General features: G+C 39.5%; 1 protein-coding gene across 2 annotated transcripts; it reads left to right on the forward strand.

Annotated features, from left to right (window-relative positions):
* The first annotated feature begins 77 nt into the window (after positions 1-77).
* On the forward strand, positions 78-23889 carry spats2 (spermatogenesis associated serine rich 2). Of its 2 annotated transcripts, none has more exons than XM_067593046.1 (13): positions 78-191; positions 3423-3723; positions 4722-4801; positions 7104-7212; positions 7804-7853; positions 8152-8374; positions 10551-10754; positions 10880-11015; positions 15515-15573; positions 18318-18427; positions 18616-18718; positions 20011-20156; positions 20271-23889. In XM_067593046.1, exons 2-13 carry the CDS (start codon positions 3699-3701, stop codon positions 20526-20528), a joined length of 1503 nt encoding a protein of 500 aa, XP_067449147.1. In that variant the 5' UTR covers positions 78-191; positions 3423-3698; the 3' UTR covers positions 20529-23889. The 2 variants fall into 2 exon arrangements, with proteins under 2 accessions (XP_067449147.1, XP_067449148.1); XM_067593047.1 differs by having other exon boundaries at positions 10569-10754.
* The last annotated feature ends 546 nt before the right edge of the window (positions 23890-24435 follow it).

Genomic DNA, 24435 nt, shown 5'->3' on the forward strand with positions numbered 1-24435 from the left:
GGTCCTTATGTTATCAAACCGGTTTTAAAAGGGAGGTTGTCTGACTCCAACCTGGCAACCCGACAGGACTGTGTTGGAGGAAAATATTGCCCACAGCAGACTGAGACTACTTGGCAGTAAAGACTGCTGGCGGAGGGAGCTGCGGTAACCCGTTTCCAGAATCTACTGTCCAGTTTTCTTGCCAGCACCAAGTACGTATTTAATATTATTTATCTACTAGCACAGTGAACTGATGACTTATCTAAAACAACGATGTTTTAATAGTCAGTGAGCTGTTAAACATCAAAGTTGAGCAGAAGAGAGATGGTTAGCCTGACATTTCAGCAGAGCATTGAATAATAAAAGCCAAGCAGTCAGCTAGCTTGCTAGCTAAGGCTGCATTCAAATGTCCACCCCTAAAGAAGAAGGCGTTGATACTTGATGCTGCAGTAAGTCATTGATGGTTTTTTGCCGTTAATTTGACGCTAACTGCAAATTATTGCGGTTAGCATCGCATAGCCTTGCATAGCTAACGTAATCACATAACGTTAGGTAATGTTAGCAAGCTAACGATAACGTAACCGCCGGACTTCAGACAAATATGTGAAATGAAAGACTGAACGAGTGACCACATTGTGCAAGAAGCATTTAGGCAGAAGTTAACTAAATATGTTGACGTGGGCTAACAGTTTAGAAATGAGCAGAAATCAGGGTGAGTTAGCGAACATCACTACGAAGTTGGCTATTCAATGGCCATTGGTAGTCCTGAAGCTGTGGTTATTCTTATTTTATTTGATATGTGTTTGCAGCAGTCCAGCAGTAAAAAAAATCCGGAGGCTATTTTGACTTCTGCAGCAACCCAAATTACACGGACTTTGAATAAGTATATTATGCAAGATGCCAGCTAAGCTGCGGCAAATGATGACAGTGGTCTCTTATCTGATTAGCCAGCTACAAACTTCACATTATCTGCTTTTAATTAAGGATAAGTCTGGATGAATCACTACACTGTTTTATCTGTTAAGAATATGAACACGGAGACAGACCAGTATATAGCCGGTTCCTTACAGAATAAATTATTTGGGAGTGGGGATGAAAACGTTTCCAGTAGAGCTGCAACGATAAGTTGATTAATCAATTAGTTGCCAACTGTTTTGATAATCAATTAATCGTTTTGAGGGTTTTTTTTAAAGAAGAAAATCTCCAAATTCTCTGATTCCAGCTTTTAAAATGTGAATATTTTCTGGTTTCTTTAATCTTCTTGAATATTTTGGGTTGTGGACAAAACAAGACATTTGAGGACGTCATCTTGGGCCATTTTCTGACATTTTTGGACCAAACTATTAATCAGTTAATTGAGCTAATAATTGACAGATTAGCCGCTAATGAAAATAATCATTAGTTGCAGGCCTAGTTTCCAGTTGGGCTTTAATTGGACCTCCATAAAAACTGGTCACCTGCAGCCTTGTTTGATACTGACTGCTCATTTATTACTGTGACAGAAGCCTCTCTATGTCTCCGCTTGGATGTGTCACACACACGCATACGCACACGATCCACCCTCTTTAAATTTGCCAACGTAATTCAGTTTAAACAAACTTTTCAGTCACCAGTTTTATTTGAGTGCTGACTTTGTACTTCTCATAGCTTGCATCACAAGCCCTCCTGGCTCTCTTGACGACTCAAGCACCATCCCTCTAGATAAACATAATGCATCCTAGTGTGTGTGCGCGTGAGTGGCCGCTGCTGGTGTCACTTGTTGATTGTGCGTATGCAGGTTTGACGTCTGCAAAGGTGTGGTGGAACCAGGACTGTGGCATGCCAAGTCCTAATCAGGAGGGTGTGGGTTTGTACAGCTTTTAGGTTTCTTTTTCTAGAGAACCAGGTCAGAAAGGGAAACCTAAAAGAAGGGAAACAGCTGGCCCATTAAAAATGAGCTCAGATTGATGAAGGCGGAGTTTGAAGCATTTTTAAGACTAGAAGAGGACACAAGTTAAGAGGTCTAGGATATGGCAGCAGTCAGCAAGAGTGCTCGGGGTCAGGGGAGTATTGATTGTGCAGCAGAGAGAAAACATAATTTCCAAGATGAACCAATTGTTTTAAAGGCTTGCAGATGTTATTTTTTTCCACTACAAAGTGCAGACATTGCAAAATTCCTTTTTAATCACTGGGTGTAAAAGAATGAAATAAAATTGAAGATTTTATTCAAGAATAGAGCAGTTTCTATTCTTCAGTGAAGGAACTCTCAGAAAATTGTATCTTTTCTGGGATTTTTTTTTTTGCCACTTAAATCTTTATTTGCAAAAGATTTGAAACTTTACACAGTGACAATAAGAAAAAAAACTTCCATCATTCATGAAGTCCTGTTGATGAATTTATTTGCATCCTTGTTCCTGTGTCACTATTTTGAGTCTTGTATAATGTCACTTCCAGTTGTGCTTCCTGTAGTCTCAAGATATTTGCCAGCTTTGCAGGAACTATTTCTGCAATAATTGTGAAAGATTTCTGCAATAATTTACATCTGTAAATTAAAAAGTACGGTCTTGACCTGCTCTATATGAAAAGTGCCCTGAGATAACTTCTGTTATGATTTGGCGCTACATAAATAAAATTGAGTAGAATTGAAAAAATACATTAAAAATACATAATAGCCTTTTTACTTGATATTAAGTGTTTTAAACAAATATCTGTCGCTCCTGTAAAATAAAGTTATATACATCTCATTGGGACCTTATATCCTAGTATTTATTGTAACCATTTCTCAAATTTGCAGTGACAGATATTAGTTGTGAAAATTAAAAGCACATTGCGAGGCAGAACCATATCCAAAGGCATGCAGTCAAAAGCTTATACATCTTCATTTCAGATACAATGCTGACATTATCAAGCAGCCATCTGTGCCATCAGTTATGAATTTTGCTTGAGGGAAAATTCAAAATACTTGCGGTCGTTCGTGATCATGCCTATAAAAGCACTTGTCAGAGTGTTTAATGGGTTTACAGTCGTCACCACCCAACTCGAAGGGCACAGACTGTGAACGCTTGGTGAAGTCCTCATAACATTATCACCCACCACTCCTGCAGAGAACTGAGAAAAAGGAAATACCCTTCAAAGCGGGTTTCTGCCAAGCACAATATTAACTGCAGATTCTCCAGAACACTCTGCCAGACAGACAATAATTTATTGAAATCTGTTTTTCATTCATATTTTAAGGCCAGAGGAAATGGATTTCATGTGATTTGCATTCATATTTTCAGATCTTAGGAAAGTCGACATTTGGTTTTTGTGTATTTTGGTTTCATACAGCATGACTACAGTTGAATTCAGATTTTTATTTTATATTCTAGACATGCATGAAACCGTTTTTTTTTTTTTTTTTCTCCTCACTGATTCTTATAACACAACCTCTTTTTTTTTTCTTTCTTTCTTTTTTCTCTTCACAGATTCGGATGAATTTGGTGGAGAACGAAGAGGAAAAACTGAAACTTCGCCTGAATGGTGAAGGCCTGATCTGAAACTCGTTCTTCCAACCCTCTTCACCAGTCGTGAGCCTTGTTTGCACCTTCTCTATAGCAAGAAAAATTCAAAGTGAAAGCTACCACACTCTGAGCCATTATTTGATCACCAGCGTAAGCATATTTGAAGGGTTATTACAGTCTTGTGGAAGTATAAAATTAAGCTTTTCTCGGATACGTCTGTGTGGACTTGCAGCTTACAACATGGCCAAGAAAAACAGCCAAAAGGGTATGTATCTGCTTTATAAACATTTGAAAGAAATTAGGAAACTAAAATGTATGTTATATTGTATGTATTTTATGTCTGTTTTAGTGTACAAATACACAAAGAAGAATTATGAGTCGATTTAACAGAGAGCAATACTTTCACAATGAAGTTGAGTAGTTATTAAAAGGGAAATTTTGTGGACATTTATAGAGACATTAACCTACTTTCCTGCAGGGAAAAACAGCCTTTACAAGCACTCAGTTTTTCATTTCTGCCTTGTCTTTAAATGATCATAGATTAACTTTGGACTTTACTCTGACTCTCCATAATCAGCTGTTTATCACATTTTAAAAATAAATGTCTTCAGACCTTTTGTCAAAAGTGATTTTCTTTTTTTTTTTAACCTTAACTCAGCTGTTTTCATTCAGCCTCTGATAACAGAAACGTCGAGGTTGCTCTCGAAAGAATGTCTTTTTGGAGGCCTTTATTGGTTATTAGTCATTTAAATCTGATGCAGATCCCAGACTGTTGAGGCACAGATGTGATGAATTTTGCTTTTTTCTTTCTGTGCTCGCTGGCGTTTTTTTATACAAATGACTCCTACAGTACACAAATTGAATCTGTTTTCAATTTATCAAATGGTGTCAATAGTTTTCATGTTATAATGTTAAAATATCATTTAGCAGAAGCTTTTATCCAAAGCGACATACATCTGAGAGTTGATACAACACAGGCAAGGATTTAGTCTAGTTGACTCATGTAGTTAAACACGGCCAGTCGTGTGTCAGCGTTTTACTTGAGGTGAAGTCAGATGGCTTCACAAACATAAATCTGCCATTGTAAATGTGATTTAAAATGCATAAATGTAGCTGTCAACTCTTTCCAGGAAATTCTCTGTGAAGATATGTGCTGGTTGTTTTGTTTTGCAAATGATGTTCTACAGTGGGTTTGCAAATACGATTCAACGTCGGAACAGACAATAGAAGTTTGGTTTTTGTTATGTGTTTTTTTTTTTCTAGATACCTCTGGGGTGGTGTTTGATACTCACTCAAAAATGGTCATGTCCCAGGGAGGAACAGCTGAGAGGATGAAGGAGAAGGTAAAAAGTCATTGTTTCCCCTTGGTTGACTGCTTGGTCAATGGTGCTAACCCAGTTAATCACAATATTAATTAATATTGTTAATAATATTGATGATTAATTACAATCTTACAGAACATTTGGACCTGGTCAAACAAACAGTTAAAGGAGTCATATTTTACAAGTCTTCCCATAATTTATTTCCCAGTGAACCACTCAGAACAATTTTTTTTTTTTTTTTTTACAAAGTCATGCTAGCTTCTAGCATGCTCGCTACTGTTGCCAGATTCAGTTTGGGAACGTTTAAAAAAAAAAAAAAAAAGCTGATATTTTGGCCTGAATTTCAGACATTTGGGGTCGACGTCTGTCCATCTTTTGGGCGGATTACAATAATAAATTACTCTAGGCGTTTCATATGCAAAGCTTTTATTGCACTTACAGTAACGTAACGAGTTTAGTTGTCGTCAGCTCTCTCCTCTGCTCCGCTCCGTGTATGTGAGGAGGGGCTGAACCCCGCCGGAGACCAGAGGAGAGGAAATTGCGCAACTGTAAATGACAGCAAAATGCAGTAGAGACTCTCACACTGAGCTGAACAGAGTGCACAGTAAACTCGGCAGTCACACATTTCTCTGTTCTGTATTTCTCTGTTCTCTTTTGTGTCTTCGGGTTATGCTAGCCCATTGTTGCTAACTTTGGAGCTAACCCCCTTTTACTTTTCCAGCATTTGGGGAAACAACAGACGTGACTTTTTAGCATTTATTAACTGACACACTGTAGTCTGTACTGTACATTTACTGCCAGACTGACAACTTACTACTGACCTTTTCCTCTACCCCGCTCGCATCCACCGTCACTTATCTGCCCCTCGCGCTCTCCCACTCGCTACGCAAACATACTCCTTAACGGAGCCATGCTACCAGTGGTTTCCCAGGCAACGACAGAGGTTGACTCACGTACCGCAACAGCGCTGCACAGATACTCCCAAACGCTATCGATTTCCATATCAAATATTAAAAAACATTTTTTTGGCCTGTCGGGGATTCTCGTTGTGTCATTATGGAGAAACACAGATTCAGTAAACGTTCAGCACGTTCAGTAAACGTTGAGTACAGTTAGACCCAGCAGTCTCCATTAGGTTGGGCGAGTTCAAAGTTGTGAAAAGAAGGGGGGTGTTTTGAATACACCCCCCTTGTTTTCACAGGTAATTTGTTAGTCTGTCCCTCCCGCCGCAGGAAATAATGGATTAGTCCTGGAAAGCTGTTGATGTAGCACTTTTCTCCTTATGAAAATAACACGGAGATTATTCGACCAATGAGAATTTAGTCGGACGAGAGCATATCGACCAACTAATCGACCAGTCGACCAGCAGACTACAGCCCTAGATATTTGACGTTATTTTTGGCATTAAAAAGGATTTTTTTGGGACTAGCGGGGGGTTCTTCTTCTTATCCTGTACTATTGTAGGGGAAACACTTGAAACTTGAAGTACACACAAAAAAAATCACAGGCTTTTAGTGAGACGTTTCCATTTTGTGTTTGTGGATTTGCTTCTCAGCCTCAACATCCATTTTGATTAGTTGTGGGGCTCTATGCTTCCCAGTGAGCTGTTTTTTGGCAACAGTAAACATGAGAGAGCACGCTGTCGAGGGCTAGTTTTATCTCTGGTTATTTCTGCACAGTTAATTTATCAGTGTCTGTAAAAAAATATTGAGATGTTAAATAGCTCAACATCTACAGATCTGAAATCCCATGAAGAAATGACTGCCTGAGGTATACCATAATATAATCTCATGACAGGGAGCCTTATCCTTTTCAGACTTTTAATCTATAATGAAACAAGTTAATACTTTAAATCTATAATGACACAATTTAAGGAAAATGTGAAAGCAGAGATTAATTGTGGTGTCATAATGTTTTCATGGGAGGTAATTTGGTTTCTAATATTTTGTGAGGTTTCTAAGCTGCGAAGCACATTTGACAGAAAGTGGCAGTAAAGAATTGGTGCCAGAACTGTAAACAAATATCTTGGTACTCAAAATGAACAATCTGAGGTATTGATGGCTGTTCAAAAACTAAAACTATGCTGTTAAAATGTTTCTTAATGGGAGTTTTTTGTCTTTCTTTCCTTGTAAAAAAGTATAACATTTGTGTGTTTAAACATTGGAGTATTTGTGCTGTCCTCAAGCCAAATGTTATTTAAATGTTCAAACATCCTCAGTGTGGAATAAATACATAAAGATTGGATCACCTTGAGTGTTCTTTGAGTTAAAATCTGATCATCTCATAGTTAGTGCTTTTTTTTTTTTTGTTCTTGTCTTTACAGATCAGTGCCGTCAGAGCAGTTGTCCCCAACAAAAGCAACAATGAGATTGTGCTGGTGTTACAGCATTTTGAGAACTGTGTTGACAAGGCGGTTCAAGCTTTCTTAGAAGGTATGAAGACGTCACAGCGTTTGACCTCAAGAAAGGGCAATTAATGGCTCACAATGTTTACCTATAAACAGTTATTGTACTTGCATTGTTACCCATAAAACTAGTATTACTGCATATTTTGTAGTAATCCCCCTGATGACGGCAATAATTACTCCACATAAAGAAAAACGATCTAACATGTGACAGCAGTCATTTACACTGTATTATGCAGGCTATTATTGTGTGACATGGACTATAATTCTACATTTTTCCACCTCTACCTTTTGGATTGACTGCATTTAAGTCGGACCTGTTGTCCTGGCTTGTCGCCCTTATTGCTCATGCTTAACATGACCTTGAGAACTATTTTTCTTCATGCATGCCGTGCTTTGCATTCAGAGGGCTGGGCATCATTTGCATGCCTTTAGTTTCACATGTTTAATTTTAGAACAAGAAGGTCGTCCCCGCACGTCAGACTACTTTGTTCCTTATTTAACGGTATCTCAACAACACCCTAGAGCATTCCAATATGGAGTTTGGGTTTTTTTTAGGTTGTAAATCTGTCATTTGTCACTATGTACCTTTGTCAATATTGTTTGTTTTATGCTTTAGGCAGTGCAGTTGAGATCCTGAAAGAGTGGAACGTCACCGGCAAAAAGAAGGTAAGAATCAGAAACCTTGACGCAGCATGATTATATCACCCCTAGTTTTGAAGTATTTAAAACAAAATGCTGTAGCTCTTAAAAATGTAATGTTCAAATTGCTCTTTATTAATTATAAGCTATGGTTAAACGCAGTTTTTAGTGTCATCTCAATCTTTTATTTCGGCTTCACTGTGAATTAAACTTTTCTGTGGCTGTGTGCACTGAATCGGTTCAGGTCGCTGCACTGATTAGGATAGAGATAATGAACAAAGAGAATTTGAACAAAGGAGTTTGACATTGATATCTTCATGTCCAGCCCAAGAAGAAAAAGAAGCCCAAGCCCCAGCCAGAGGCCTCTGCAGAGCCTGCTCCACCTGAGGCCGTTTCGCCTGAGGAGAGCAAGGACGAAACCAACGGCTTTCATGCTAACGGATCCGTAATGGACGGAGAGTCGCTCGACTCTCTGAGTGAACAGTTGGACTCTGCTTCCCTGGACGCATCCGAGCTGGACTCTGAACCCGCTACATCCGAAACCACCGGTAAACACGGCTCTGATTATATGATAAAGGGGCTAGTTTTGTTGTCATCCGAGGGTTAGGATTGCCTGTTTTCATGAGCGTAGATGAACGGTTATGTAAAAAGTCTGCTCTGATTCCGTTTAAAGAAAACCTATCCCTGCACTAAAACGGATATTGGGCTGTTCTTTTGGAAAGCTTACAGTTAATTAAATGATGAAAAATGAGCACAAAGAATGCATTTTTGGGGTCAGATCACTGTTTTCTCAAAGATTTAGTGAAATTTTATTGAAGTTTAGTGACACCAGGCCTCATGCAAGACTCAATTGTTCTAAAATGGCGTAAGAGTGATTTAAGAGAACTCGCCGCATTCACCAATCGTTTTCCCATATGTAACCAGGGGATCATGCTCCGCTGCACCCGACAGTGTAACATCACGTACTGAATAATAATCTCTCATCCATCTCTGTGACTGTCACATCCTCTTGACCTCCTGCCTCCCATCACGGGCCGCCTTTCTTTAGCAGGATGTGTTTTAGCAGCTGACTTGATGTCAAACGAGTCCTTTATTTCTGTCACAGTGTGGCGCTGCTCTGATGACACGTTGTCAGCAGCTGTATTAATATTTTACTGTTTTTTTTGGGTTCCCTAACACCACTACTGACACTCAGAACGGTTCCTCAGAGAAACCAGGTTATGATGGTAATTGACGAACACCTCCACATGCACTGTAATAACCTGGTTACTTTAAATCTGCGTATACATGCAGCAGATCAGTTTCTCTCCTGCCCCCAACCTTATTTTGGAAGCATGGCTTACTAATTTTAACTGCATTAGTGATAGAAGACGCTGCTTCCTGATGTTTTTTTTCCTGTGTTGGAGCAGCCTGCGTGAGAGAGAGAGAGACAGACAGAGTGGAGCTCTTCCTTTCACAGTGCAAAAGTGTCTGAATTTAATAAATACTTAAAGAGCAGCATTTCAAATACGTAGGCTCTACTTGGGCGGCCCACCCAGGTAGATAAAATCCAAATTCAAAACCGATTTGTCCTGTTGTCTTTGTATTTACGGCTGCATTAGTTGGATGTAATGAATGAGTGAAAAGGAGAAATGCAGAGGAGGAAAAGGGAACTATTAGTGTTTGTTTCCACAGTAAATCATCTCTTGAGTGTTTGATGGTTATTTATTTTTGCTTTAGAACATAACGTGAAACAATCAGTAAATAATGTTGATATCTCTCATTCACGGGCTTTGTTCTTGATACTGTCGCTCCCTCTCTTCATTCACTCCCTAGCTCGCTCGACCACCGGCGTGCTGTCTCTCTCTTTTCCTTTCATCTTTTTAAAAATGAGTCAGGAAGCCGAAAGAGAAATGTCCTCCCCTTGTCCTAAACTGGTCTTAAGGCCATATTCAGACCAAATCGGGGGATGCAGCGAAAACACCAGTCCTCCCATTCATTTGAATGGGGGTAGTGCATTCAGGCTGTGGGGGTTTTGGCCGCAGCAGCGCCGCACCAGCCTGCAGCGAGAAAGTTGATCCGGAGTTAACTTTTGGTGAAACGCAAGCCAACGTCACGCTGCACTGGCCAATCACAGCCAGCAACCAGACTGTTCAGAGCTGTAAACTCTCCCATGAGGGAGTACAAAGACATTACTCGGAGGAGGGAAGGTCATTTCTCTTCATTTGATAACGTTAAAAGTAAAGTTAGACTTTGCTGTCGGCTTCCCGACTCATTTTTTTTTAAAAAAAAGAGAGAGAGAGCTGAGACCACCAGTGAGCGAGATAGCGAGCAGCTGTGGTCGACTGAGCTAGAGAATGAATGAAGAGAGGGAGTGGCGGCAGCGAGAACGCTGGCGAATCAGATCAATAAAACATTATTTTTTGATTGTTTCACAGCGATTACATTCTAGAGCACAAACAAGCCCACACACCTCTGCTCAACCCTGCAGCAGTGCACCGCAACGCCTGATTTGGTCTGAATACGACCTAAATCTGTACAAGAGTACTTCCTCGTTTTGTGAATGAAGCAGCCGTGGAATGTGTGTTTGATCAATTAGTGACAGTCATCCCCGCAAACTCCACCCTCAAAATTCCTGTAAACCTTGGAAGGTTTACTCTAAAAATAAATAAATGAATAAATAAATCCTATTTTTGGCAGTTCTGGAGAAAGAGTTTTGAAACTACTTACTTACTCATCGTGAAGTAATCTGTCTTCTCACAGGTGCAGAAGCAGAAAGTCAAGTTAGCGCTCCGAGTCCCGCCTCTCAGCAGGGAGGGAGGAATCACCAGGGTCCCAGAGCCAACAAGTCCCGACACAGGCCAGGCTCAAATTCACATCATCCCTCATCCTCATTAGCATCCACCACTGACGAAAGTAATCAAGGATCGTCAGGCGTCAAAAAGATGGGTTAGACACTTACACCTCTTATCTGCCAAACTTGTCTTGTCCTGCATGTAGTTTCTTGTAACTGTGACACTAAGCATACCAGGAAAACATTTGTAGTCAAGTCATATTTAATGTCTACTCCTCAGCTCCCAATATCGACCGCTCAGTGAAGGACCTGCAGAGATGCACCGCCTCACTGACTCGCTACAGGATGGTGGTCAAGGAGGAGATGGACTCCTCAATCAAGAGGATGAAGCAGACGTTTGCTGACCTTCAGAGCTGGTATGTAAATTTCTTTTTAAATCTGGCTCTGGTCATAGATATAACTGAGTCTTGAGATGATGGAATATTTGATGCATGTTGACAAGTGAGGTATAAGAAAACACTTTTTAGGGCAGTTTTCATTGCCGGACTTTCCCAGAAACTCAGGAAGTAAAGCTACGTTTCAACAGGAGGAACCAGAGACTACATTTAGTTCCTGTACGATAGTTCCGGGTAGGACTGCAGTCAACCAAAGAAAATCTTGGTCGACTAAAATCGTACATAATCTTCAACTAATCGATTAGTCGCCGGGGGAGGGGGCAGAGTGCACATTAAACTCGGCAGTCACACATTTCTCTGTTCTGTATTTCTCTGTTTTGTGTCTTCGGGTTATGCTAGCCCATTGTTTCTAACTTTGGAGCTAACCCCCTTTACTTTTCCAGCATTTGGGGAAACAACAGACGTGACTTTTTAGCATTTATTAACTGACACACTGTAGTCTGTACTGTACATTTACTGCCAGACTGACAACTTCCTACTGACCTTTTCCTCTGCCCCGCTCGCATCCACCGTCACCTATCTGCCTCTCGCTCTCTCCCACTCGCTACGCAAACATACTCCTTAATGGAGCCGCTACCAGTGGTTTCCCAGGCAACGACAGAGGTTGACTCACGTACCGCAACAGCGCTGCACAGAAACTCCCAAACGCTGTCGATTTCCGAATGAATGGATATTCATTTGGATATCAAATATTAAAAATATTTTGTTGGCCTGTCGGGGGTTCTCGTTGTGTCATTATGGAGAAACACAGATTCAGTAAACGTTCAGTACGCTCAGTAAACGTTGGGTACAGTTAGACCCAGCAGTCTCCGTTAGGTTGGGCGAGTTCAAAGTTGTGAAAACAAGGGGGGTGTTTTGAATACACCCCCCTTGTTTTCACAGGTAATTTGTTAGTCTGTCCCTCCCGCCGCAGGAAATAATGGATTAGTCCTGGAAAGCTATTGATGTAGCACTTTTCTCCTTATGAAAATAACACGGAGATTATTCGACCAATGAGAATTTAGTCGGATGAGAGCATATCGACCAACTAATCGACCAGCAGACTACAGTCCTAGTTCCAGGTGTAGAAAAAGTGTCTACTCTGAGGGTAGTCCTTTGTCATAGTTCTAAAGTTGTGTCAGCTTCACTGAGAAATAAGGAAGTACTTTAGTATCAATACTAGGACAAATTTCACAACTCATTTTTTTTTTCTAAAAAAAGCAAGCATGAGCAGGAACAACGACAGAGAGGGTGTGGCAATGAAAAAAGAAAGTGACTGAATGAATGAATTTACTGATAGTTTCATGGCTGTTACGTTGCTAAATAGAAATAAATAACCAGCAGACTCTCAGCAGAGAGATGCTCTGAAGTTTCCCTTTCAATCAGTCCTTACGTTCAACGCAAACATCAGTCACACAGCAGTAATACAACAGAAAATACAAAGCCTGTAAATACACAGAACTAAAGAAGACTTTTGTATGAGACATCAGCTCTTCTGGATGCACCATGACCTGCCTGGATGACTGAGAATCTTCACAGACATCAATACAAAGACAACAACGAGGACCGTGTTGTTGTTTTCCTAATGTGCGAAAATTGTATTTCAAACACCCTTTTTTTGTTTTTCTTTCTTATTCTTTTTTTTTTTTTTTAAGTCCATCATCAGCAATTTGCCTAATCTTCACAAGTCCTCAGATGTGACAGAAACGCAAACAGGAATGTACAAAGAGCACTTTAATTTCCTCAGGTTCTATAGTTCCTAAAACTATTTGATCAAAGGACTTTTTGTGTGACATATTTATTTTCTTTGGCTTCATGTTGCATGTTTACTAACCAGTGTGGGTGTTACTGTATTTTTATATGATCCACCGTGAGTCAAAGGGCATTTTTCTCACCTTTGTCCCTCTTGATGACACTGAGATTTATCATAATAGGAAACTGAATGCTCCATATGTTGTTGGGCTGCAGTCAACCAAAGAAAATCTTGGTTGACTAAAATCGTACATAACCTTCAACTAATCGATTAGTCGCGCGTGCAGGAGGGGGCGACAGAGTGCACAGTAAACTCGGCAGTCACACATTTCTCTCTTTTGTGTCTTCGGGTTATGCTAGCCCATTGTTGCTAACTTTGGAGCTAACCCCCTTTACTTTTCCAGCATTTGGGGAAGCGGGGGTTCTCGTTGTGTCATAATGGAGAAACACAGATTCAGTAAACGTTCAGTAAACGTTGAGTACAGTTAGACCCAGCAGTCTCCGTTAGGGGGTGTTTTGAATACACCCCCTTGTTTTCACAGGTAATTTGTTAGCCTGTCCCTCCCGCCGCAGGAAATAATGGATTACCTGGAAAGCTATTGATGTAGCACTTTTCTCCTTATGAAAGTAACACGGAGATTATTCGACCAATGAGAATTTAGTCGGACGAGAGCATATCGACCAGTCGACCAGCAGCCCTAATATATTGAACCTCAGGTGGCTTTTATGGAGTCTCTTATGTGATAAGCTGAATATTATAGACAAAGTAGAGTGTAGTGACAACAATAATGACTTATTTACTACTGTTAATGATGCAAATATTACTAACATTTTTAAGATTTGAAAAATCATTAAATGTGTAATATTATGAAGGCTTTACTTTTTATTCCATTACTGACTGTGCAAGGGATCCACTTAAGCTTGTTCTACAGAGAAAGAAGAAAACTCAGGTTCACCTCTTATTAACAGTAATAATCTATTTAGGATAAATCAGCAGGACAAGACTTTATTGAAGGTTCTTAAGAGAATTTGGTAACTGCTGAGGACGCTAACAGCAGATAAAAAGCTTTCTAGCCACTTCATTGTAATAGATTGAAAGGTTTATCCGAACTATAATTTGAATTGGAGTAACAGACATACTTGGATAGTATGTGTCCTTTAAATATACTTTAGATTAACAGATTAACTATATATGCTCTGACGTATCATTAGTATGTGTGAGAGTTACTTTGTTATTCTCTCTGAAGTGCTGAAACATGACACTGTGGTTTCCTGTCCGTATTCTTAGCTGAACTGGAGATCAATTTAGCTCCACTCTTCGCTCCCCACCGCTGCTGCTGCTACTGCGCTGGCTTGTAAAAGCTGAGCACTTTGTGATTTTAACAAAGTTATAATAATAAAAGACGGATTGTTTTGTTAACATTCAACACCTACAGTTCCCGTGAGACTCTGACAGCGCTTATTGTCAAATTCTAATAAAAGAATTGTTGTTTCAGTAAGGTGCTCATACTTCACCAGAAATACATCCTCCCTCATCCTAGAAAATGGACAGAAAACCTCAGGAGATTGTCAGACTGTTTCAGAACATTTTAAAAATTGTTGGATGCAAATGCCCCAATTTCTCAGTCAAGAAGGGGTGACAGAAGCTGTTAGATGATCCAACAAGGACTTCTTTTGAAGCACACTGAGGTCTTAAGTGGACATATTTTGCTTTTTGTGATTTTCTGTTGTTTTATACTGTTCAGTGTTTCCCTCAGGTTGACTGCTTTGGAGCGGCGAGGGGAACTTATGTAAAATGTTCCCTGCATGTCAAAAGCCAGAGCTTCAGCCTGCTCTGAATGTTACCTCTTCTTCCTCCTTGTGAGCATGTCCACAAACAGCTGTCCGTTCTGTAGTCTTTGTCACTAAGGTTGTTCCACACGTTGTCCTCTCGCATATTTTGGATCAAATTCAGGCTCAAACATGTGTACGGATCTATGTGAGAAATTCCCATTTTGAGTAAAGAGCAACTACTACAATTTGTTTACATAGTTTCTGGAACCACCAATCAGAACAGAGAGGGCTCTCTAGGAGGCGGGCCTTAAAGAGACAGGAGCTAAAACAGCCTGTTTCAGACAGAGGCTGAACTGAAGGGCTGCATAAAGAGCCAGTATAAGATAACTAAGGAGTTTTTTTGAACTGTAAATGATGCAAAGATATTCCAGTAAAGCCCCAGAATAAAAAATAAGACCTGGAAATGTGCATGATACATCCTCTTAAGTGGATCAGAAACCAGCATGAAATGATATTTATTTTTATCCTTCACGTATAGACTCTAGCTACATATTTTATTGGAATATTTTTCTTTGCATAATTTAAATGAACCTTTTCCTCCAGCTTTTTGTGTCATAAATGTCTCAACAGTTCATCATAAATGCCAGAAATGAAATGGTGGTATAATACCAAGAATACACTCAAGGTTATGATTTATCACGTAATAATGTCACTGCTATGTTTGATTACTGCAGTATGTTAGTGCTGCAACAGAGTATAGAACTTTTTAACACTGAACTGATTGTATTTTGTACTGGAAGTGTTGCATTGTTGTTCACTGCTGCTGCTTTATTTCTGATCCCAAAGTATGCAGCTACCTCTGTGTTTGTAATCTCAGTGCAAAGTCAGCATGCAGAGTATTTCGGTGCCAGTAAAGTAAAACGACCCTCCTCTCTTCTTTTTTTTTTTGTTTCTAGTTTAATGGACAGAGAAGTGACTCTACTGGGGGAAATGGACAAAGTGAAAGCAGAGGCCAGTAAGTACTTTATTTGTAAGACTGAACCAGAACCCTGTTTATCACATACCACCCGGGAGCTGCTAGTATCCCTCACATAATATGATCACCTGACTCGAGGGCTCGGAGAATCTGACCTAAATCACTTCCGGGAAAGGTAGTGAAAGAGATTGTTGTGGAACAGCAAGTCCCAGTTTCTTCATAACTGCAGCGGTGCCCTAAGGGTCCCGCTATACCTACAGCATACCACTGTGTGTTTGTGTATATGTGTGTATGTATGTAACATGACAGAGCAAGACTGCATATTTTTACAAGTAGGCCATTCTCTCCTTATTCTCGGTGCAGAGTTTTGTGTGTTCCAGGCCAGGAAAAAGTGAATAGTGTCAGGTGTCAAGGGAGGACTCAATGCTGTCTTTGTGTAAGGTGTGTTGGGGATGTTGAGAGGAAAACGAAGGAACTCTAGTGCTTTTTCGACAATACAAAAACCAGGTTTCCTCAAAGTCTCCTCCGCTAGTCTCCTTTCTGTGTTAGATTTGTGTTAACTGAAGGTTTTCCGTAATGTAACGAAAATCTATTAGCTGATTAACGGCACCGAATCTGAAGATTGTTTGCTATATGTATATTTCAGCATAAAATGATCCTTATTCATTCTTGCTGTGTTACAGAAGGTACTTGTGTATTAGTATCTGTACTGTAACTGGTACTAATATCCTGGGCTATTATTAATCCGCCTATTTATTTTTTACAATTAATAAAAATAATTTGGTCAGAAACTAGTGTAAAAATGTCCATCACAATTTTCAAACTCCAAGTTGACTTCTTCACATTACTTGTTTTGTCTCAGTTTACTATCACATAAGACGGCCAGAAAACAGCAAATCCTCTCAACTGAGATTTTTGGTTTTGAATGACTTAAACGATTCATCGACCATCAAAATAATAATAATTAATTTTCTGTTGACTAATTGTTTCAGGTCTAATTGATCTTCTGATTAAATTTGTGATTAATTGTTTGGTCGGCTAACAGCCCAAAACCCAAAGACATTCAGTCTACGATGATATAAAAGCTGCGAATGCTCAAATAGTTGCCAAATTTTCTGTCAACTGATTGACTAATCGTCTCAGCTCTGCTATAATCTTGATTTTGGACGTTGATTATAGAAACAGCTGAACACCACTGATTTAAATGTAAATCTCCTTAGCTGGTTATTGATGATGTTTCTTATATTTGCAGTTTAGCCGGCAGAACAAATTTCAAGCCAGTCAAATTAAAACTATAATCAGTTGTACATGTTTCTTGACCTGCAAGGATTAGTCGATTAATTGATTAGTTGATCAACAGAAAATTAAACTATTTTTATAATGAAGTTATGGTTTCAGTCCTTTCTTTAAGCAAAAAAACCCCAAATTTTCTGGTTTTAGCTTCTTAAACGTGAGGATTTTCTGTCTCTATATGATTGTAAACTGAATATCTTTTAGATTTTCAGACATTTGAAGACCTCTAAGACGTTATAACAAGCATTTTTTTAAACGTTTTCTGACATTTTATAGACAAAACAATTAATCCAGAAAGTGATCGACAGATTAATTGATACTGAAAATAATCGTTTTGTAGTCTCACATTCGTTTGCGTGTGACAGTCCCTTTGGATTAAAAAAACAAAGTCTTCTGTGTAGACTCACTGTTTTGCACTGACAGGCAGCATCATCCTGTACAGGGAGGCGTCTTTCATAGAAGAGACAGTAATGTAGAGTTTCTGAAGCAGCGCTGTCACAAGACGTTCTGACTAGACATGCAACGCCGCTTGAAGTGATTGAAAAGCTTTTGTATGATTTTTAAATTCTCCTTTTTGACAGCAAGTTCAGGCCAGTTTGCTGAAGCATTCTGGGAAATGATGTAAAACTGATTTTTTAAATTTTAAGGATGTAAAGACATGTGTTCAGTATGTATTGACCGTTGTGTCAGGCATTTATGAGCCTCCGTATCTGTACGTGCATCTTACCTGGATTTGAAAACGGCTTCATCTTTGACCCCTGTAGATGCTGAGTCAGCTGCACTTTGTACTTAATATGTGTCATTTCTAAAGATCACAGCTGAGCTCTCACAAGAAAACTGAAACTTACTGAAATTGCAAAGAATTAGTTGTAGTTGTTGAAATTAGTTGATTGATAGAGAATTATATATAACATTATAATAATCTGTAACTTTTTTGATACTTTTCAAGCATGAAAACCAAATATTCTCTCATTCCAGCTTCTCAGATGTGAGAATTTGCAGATTTTCTTTGTCTTACGTGACAGTAAACTGAATAAAGTTTTGTACTTTTGGTCGGACAAAACAAAATATTTGACGATTCTACTTCGGACTTCGGAAAGCTAGCGATCGGGAGTGTCAGCGAGTTTTACTGCTGATAGACTTGTAAAAAACATAACATATGAAGATATTTAACGTGGAACTCTCTTTAGATACTTGATGTCTGTTACAAAGGTGACCTGTCCAAAATGGCAGCGTACAATAGGTGTCAAAAGTTACATAAAAAGACACAAATTTATCGCATCCAACACAACAAAACAGGGTCTGAGATATACAAGTGAGATAAAACTTGACTATTTAAAACAATTTCTCATGAAACACCTTGATGCCTGTAAATTATTTCTTAATTGGAAACGTGCACAAAAAAGATCATAGGTTCGCTTGTTGGTTTCATAAAACACATTTTGTGCATTAAAACCAGTTAAAGATCATACTCTGCTGCTGTGTTTTAGTGGTAATTCTGGACGCCCGACAGAAGAGAGCAGAGGAGCTCAGACGGCTGACAGACCAGTCGGCGTCCATGTCTGAGGAGCAGCTGACTGAACTGCGTGCAGACATCAAGGTACTTTTACAATACTGGTGCTTCAGTTCGGCCTCGTCTGTCTCGATCTCACAATGTTTGACTCAGTTCTTTTTTTTTGTTGAGACAAGATTGAACCAGACAGATTAACTGAGAGAGAGAAAAGAGCATTTGAGATCATGCTGGTGTTTGATTATAATGTGTCATCCCTGGGTTTTTCTTTTTTTCAGCACTTTGTGAGTGAACGTAAATACGATGAAGATCTTGGGAAAGCTGTAAGATTTACATTCGATCTTGAACCGCTGAAGACGAGCATCTCAGGGTTTGGATCAGGTAAAGAATCCACTTCATCTACTGGTGTTACCACCACATTAATCCTGAATGATATAGAACGGCTTCCCCACAATCACAAAATACAAGAGCATTACAGCTTATATCAGTTTATAATGTCAGCAGGCTGGACAAACAGTGATAGCAGCAAATTCTAATAACATGTCAAAACAAGGCTGATATGTTGTATATGAATAAGAGAGGAAATAGACAAAACTACTGTAAACACAACTAGATTCAGTTTCTTCAATATGACATTTGTTACTTCAGATACTTTAATTTTTACTAAAAAATCGATTTTTCTCAGACGTGTCAGTGTTGGTTTGTCCTCCAGCTCCCAGTGGATTAAACTCTGTGGACACAGTTTAGCGTCAACATTTGACGTGGCTCTGTGAACATCATCCAATAAATAACATGCCAAACATGTTGTGTCACTAAATGCTGTTTGTCCACAGAATAATTTATTCTCAGCAATGAATTCAAGTCATTTTGTTGAACTAAAGCAGGGATCTGTCTCATAAAAGAGGATTATAAGTTACCAGGTCGACTTTGTTAATTAAAATCCCAAATATTAACAGGTTTCCTGTTTCCAATCAGCATCCGCAGCAGGCGGTAGAAATCTTATTGCCATAATATCATGAGGAAATGAAGAAACTTGCTGGAAACCAGTTAAATTCATTTTAAAAGCTGAAGTGAATTTATGTGTGACATCCTCACATTTCCAAACATTCTTTTCCTGCACGCCACACTTTAATAAACATCTGTCGACTGTATTCAGCTAACATCATGGAATTCCAATGAAAGATGGAAGAAACTAGCAGTGTCGACAATTCGGCACCCACTACATGACTTACTATAAGACATCGAAATGTTTGTGAACTTTTAAGAGTTAAATGACGATCAACCTATGAAAGTGTAGCAGCGTCGGTACTCACATCATCGTAATTCTGCGTCGTACATATTCAACAAACTCGTCAACACTTTCTTCTCAAGTTGTTTTTCCAACTTGCTTTTATTATTATTATATTAACTGTTATTCTTGTTACTCCTGCTGTTATTACAGTTACGTCTAGGCAGCTAAAAAACATAAATATTAAATAAACAATGATATTAGATTAGTTTTTCAAAAAGCTACCATCACACTTATCTAAACATATGAACTATGTTGGCAATTAATTTTCTGTCGACTAATCAATTGATTAATCGTTGCACCTGTGCTTCGGCTTTCTCTCCTGCTTCATTAGACGGGTTCCTGGTTGTACCGTTACTGATTGACCTTGTTGTTTCTCTTACAGTTTACCACCCACGTACAGGCTACTCAAATCGGTCCCGTTGTAGCTCCACGTCGTCTTCTGTTGCCAGCCCAAGCCTGATGGAAACCCCTCCTCCCACCCAGACCCAAAGCGCCCCCAGTGAACACCGCCCGCCACCAACCAAACAGGTCAGCCGGAAAAGCACTTTGTCAAACATTCAGACCATGAAGCCGTCTCACAGCTCAGAGACGTCGCTGTTTAAACAGTTTCACATGCTGACTGACTTTTAATCCTCCTCTCAGATTTTCCAAGGCAACAGGCGTACTTTCCAGGGACAAGGTTATCACTCGGGCGGTCAGCGGTATAACGGCAGCTCCTACCATGACAGGAACGCCGGTCGCGCTAACCACCGCTACCAGAGTGACGGCGGCTCCTCTGGTCCTAATTCACAGCACTCCAACAGCTCCAGAGGCCCCTCCCACTCCTCATCGTCCCACAACCAAGACCGACCCTCTCACAACGGGCTCCCCCAAAGGCCTCCGCGGACGCACTGCCCTTGACATTGGAATTCCTCTGCTTAATCAAACCCATCTACTAACCCCTTGCACTCCCCTCCCTCTCCCGCTCCCCCTTCCCCCTCCTCCCCTCCCAGTACCCTTCACTCTCTCCCACCATACTAACTCCTCTCAATGTAGAGTAAAATACAAGTTTACATATTTCCGTCAGTTGAGCTGTGGTACCACCTCTCTACATCGACCCATTCATCCTTCAAACTTGAAAAGCTCTCGCTCTTCTGTAATCACTCTTCCTTTCTCATTTCTCCGGTCCCGGTTAAGGCAACAGCTTCTATCTTTAGTCCCCCCCTTTGAGAGATCTCATCGCTAAGCTATCGTCAGTCTCTGTTACTAATATTTTTTTTTTTTTTTTTTTGCACTGCTTCAGAGAAACCAGTAAAGCAGTCAGCCAGAGACTGACATAATTACCTGCAACAATTTGTGCACTATTGAAGTTGAACTCTTAGTACTGTTTCTATTTTTGCTGTGGCTTATGTCAGCTCTGATTTGCACCTCAGATCTTTTTTTTTTTTTTTTAAATAATTATTATTCTTGTCTCCCAGAAACATTTCAATGCCTTCACTGTGAAAAGAGTAGTGAAAGTGCACCAGTAGTTCTAGCATTAACAGGGTTTTGGGTTTTTTTGTCATCAGGAGAGTAGACATGCAATCAACACTACAGACTATCGTTAATCTTTGTAAGGTAAAAAGGAAACATATCAAACTAATCCAGAGCTTTTCGTATATGGCTGCTACAAACAGTAGGGAACTTGTCAATGCTAGGAATAAAACGTGTTTGAGGGTGACGCAGAGCACAGAAGTCGCCCTATTAAAGGAATAGTTTGACTTTTAGGGAACGCGCTCATTCGTTTTCTTTCCGAGAGTTGGATGAGAAGAGACGTCACTCTCATGTTTGTAAGTATGAAGCTACCGCCAGCAGCCGGTTAGCTTAGCTTAGCATAAAGACTGGAAGCAGAGATAAACAGCTTTGTTTCTGCCTGCCAGCACTTCTAAGGTTCATTCTTTAACACGTTACATCATGTTTGTTTAATCCAAACTAAAATGGAAGAGTAAAAATGATAAATTGCGGTTTTACGTTGTGTTATTTAGCTTCTGTACTGTCACATGTTTCTACACTTCACTTTTTTGTTTGAATTAAACAAACAAGATTTAATTTTTAATGGTGGAACTTGTTAGCTTTGGAAGGAGCCAGGCTAGCTGTTTTCCCCCCTGTTTCTAGTCTTAATGCTAAGCTAAGCTAACTGGTTGCTGGCTGTAGCTTCATATTTACCACATATGAGAATGGGATCAATCTCATTTAACTCTCAGCAACAAAGCAAATAAACACATTTCCCAAAATATCGAACTGTTCCTTTAAATATTGCCTAAGGCAGTGATGTATTACCCTCCCACTGGCCAGTGGGGTTTATCGTGTGTGCTGTTCTCGGCTTGCTGCCCGTTATTTTATAACAAAGAGAGGGCTCATTACCTTTTCGTAGAATAATGTTAAATATGTTTAAAACACAACAAAAGGAAACTATGTCCACATGCTGTTTTCATGTCAGTTCTAAACATCTGGACGACGGATTTTCTTCCACATGCGCAGTTTGTTTTGTGCTTTGTTGTTGTAATATGCACATAAATGGCATATTAATGACATGCTTGCCTTTAGTCACAGAGAGACTTCACATTTGCCTTTCTAGAAACATGGACATCTGCATCATGACGGCTTTCTGAACAGACGGTACTTGTAGAGCAGACGTGCCTGTAGAGCAGACGTGCGATATATATAAATATATATAAATATGTCTCTTCTTTTTATACACTCACTTTGTCCCATCTGTGAAAGTGAAATTGATGAATGCATTGGATGGTTGTGTTGATTTCACAGATCTTTTCTATGGCTGCCAAGTAGACGCTTCAAGGCTGTTGTCGAGGTTAAAATCTCTTCGTAAAGTCTGCAAGGATGTGAACAAAAAAAAAGCTGGCGAATACCTCATTGCTGATCCTTTCGACGCGGCCGGTTTTCTCGCAGTGGGCTCTAAATCGATCGACGGGTGATTCTTCACCTGTTATCATCCTGTAGTTGTGTACATATGTGGAGCTGCAAGGCTGTAGTGTAAAACCGGCTGTTACATTAATTGCTGCATCTTCATAATGTGTTGTCTTCCGTCAAGCTGACTTTTTTTGGAAGAAAAAAACAAACAAAAAAAAAGAATTTAAAAGATTGTGTTCACTCCTAGTTTTTGTTTCCTCGTAGGTTTTTCTGACCAGAGGGAGATTTTTTTTTTTTTTCTTTCTTATTTGAGATGAAAATCATAATTATGTTAGTGAATACTGTGGAGAAAGAGTGCTAATTTGTTTGCAGTCTTTGGTAAAAGGTGCTGTAATGACACATTAAATGGGTTATCTTTTGACTTCAAGGAATAGTTCAACATTTTGGGAATTATTGGATCATTCGTTTTCTTGATTATCAATCTTCTCATCTCACTCTTGACAAGAAAGCAGAGAAGCGTATGTCCCAAAATGTCAGACTATTCCTTTAAGTGCTTGCAGAGGTGTAAGATGGTTATAATATAACAAAGATCTTCTGACTGAAGTTGTTGGGGAAGTTTTACCTCAATCTCAACCAGTTCTCTGCTTATCGTTGGTGGGCTGCAGTTTGAATTGATCAAAGCAGCAGGACAGATAATAACAATTCAAGCTTTTTATTCCAGCACATCTCGAGTGTTAAAGAGAGTTAGTGCTGGATTGGTTCAATCAGTCGACTAGTTTCCTCATTGGGGATTTTGTCTCCCACTTTAACTAAGCAGTCTTTGTTTTGTTTTTACATTCCAAACTGTAGGAACATTTAGTTTATCGCCAAAGATATAATTTCGTCCTGTTTAAAGTTGCTGCCTTTTTTTCTTTTCCTCGGCCTGTAAAAAATAAAAAAAAATAAAATAAAATAAAAAAAGAGAGAGAAAAAAAATCCAAAGGGGATAAATCCAACACTTCACATTTTCTTCTTCCCACCCCGCTTTATTTTCCCCGTTCCTTACTGTATATACATATATGTAGCTATATAATTTTGTGCTCACATGGGGCATTTTGTATGTGATATTCATATTAGGCATAACGGAGGTTTAAACATCTAGTTCATTCATTTTTTTTTCCGGTAGAACTTGTGTCCTTCTCAAGACTACTTTTCTGAGACAACTGTAAACTCAAGTGCCTTTTTCTTGTCTCCCACCAATCCAATCGAAATCCCCTCCACCAGAGAATGGACCAAAGACATCGACCGTCCCCCGACAACCCCCTGCCCTCTCTTTCTCCCACTTCACTGAATGGCACACTTTTCATTTACTACGAATAAACAGTTTGCAATACCGACTGCGTTATGTTGTTTTTTGGTTGTTGTCGATGTATCCGTCACACTGCATGAAGTCAGACTAGTAGCTGAAGCAGAGCAGTGGTGAGATTTGACGTCTGCAAGCTTGCAGGGGTTAAAGTCATTCATCAGCACATTCCCTGCTTTTGACTTTCCAAACGCTGCCGATTACTGTTCGCTGTACAAAACACTTCACTTTCCAAAACAGTGTTACCAAGTCTTCTGTAAATAAATAAATCCAATAACTGAAGGTAAACACAGATGGCTTAAATAAAGTTCTGAGGATAAACAAAGTCAGAACAGTTTCAACATTTGTGTGAAGGTGATGCACACATACAGCCAGCAGAGGGCGCCGTTACACCTGGAAACGTTAAGATGTGACTTAAGAAGAGAGAGTTTTGTGGAGAAACTCGTCAATTAGCAGCCAAATGTTCATAGATATGAGAAGAACTATATCATACGTCTACCTTTATATTTGACAAGGCAGGATTTTAAAAAGGTTAAATTGAGTAGCCTTGTAAATATTTATCCTCTGATGATGATT

This window comes from Thunnus thynnus, chromosome 6 (genome assembly GCF_963924715.1).
Source record: "Thunnus thynnus chromosome 6, fThuThy2.1, whole genome shotgun sequence".
Classification (NCBI taxonomy): domain Eukaryota; kingdom Metazoa; phylum Chordata; class Actinopteri; order Scombriformes; family Scombridae; genus Thunnus; species Thunnus thynnus.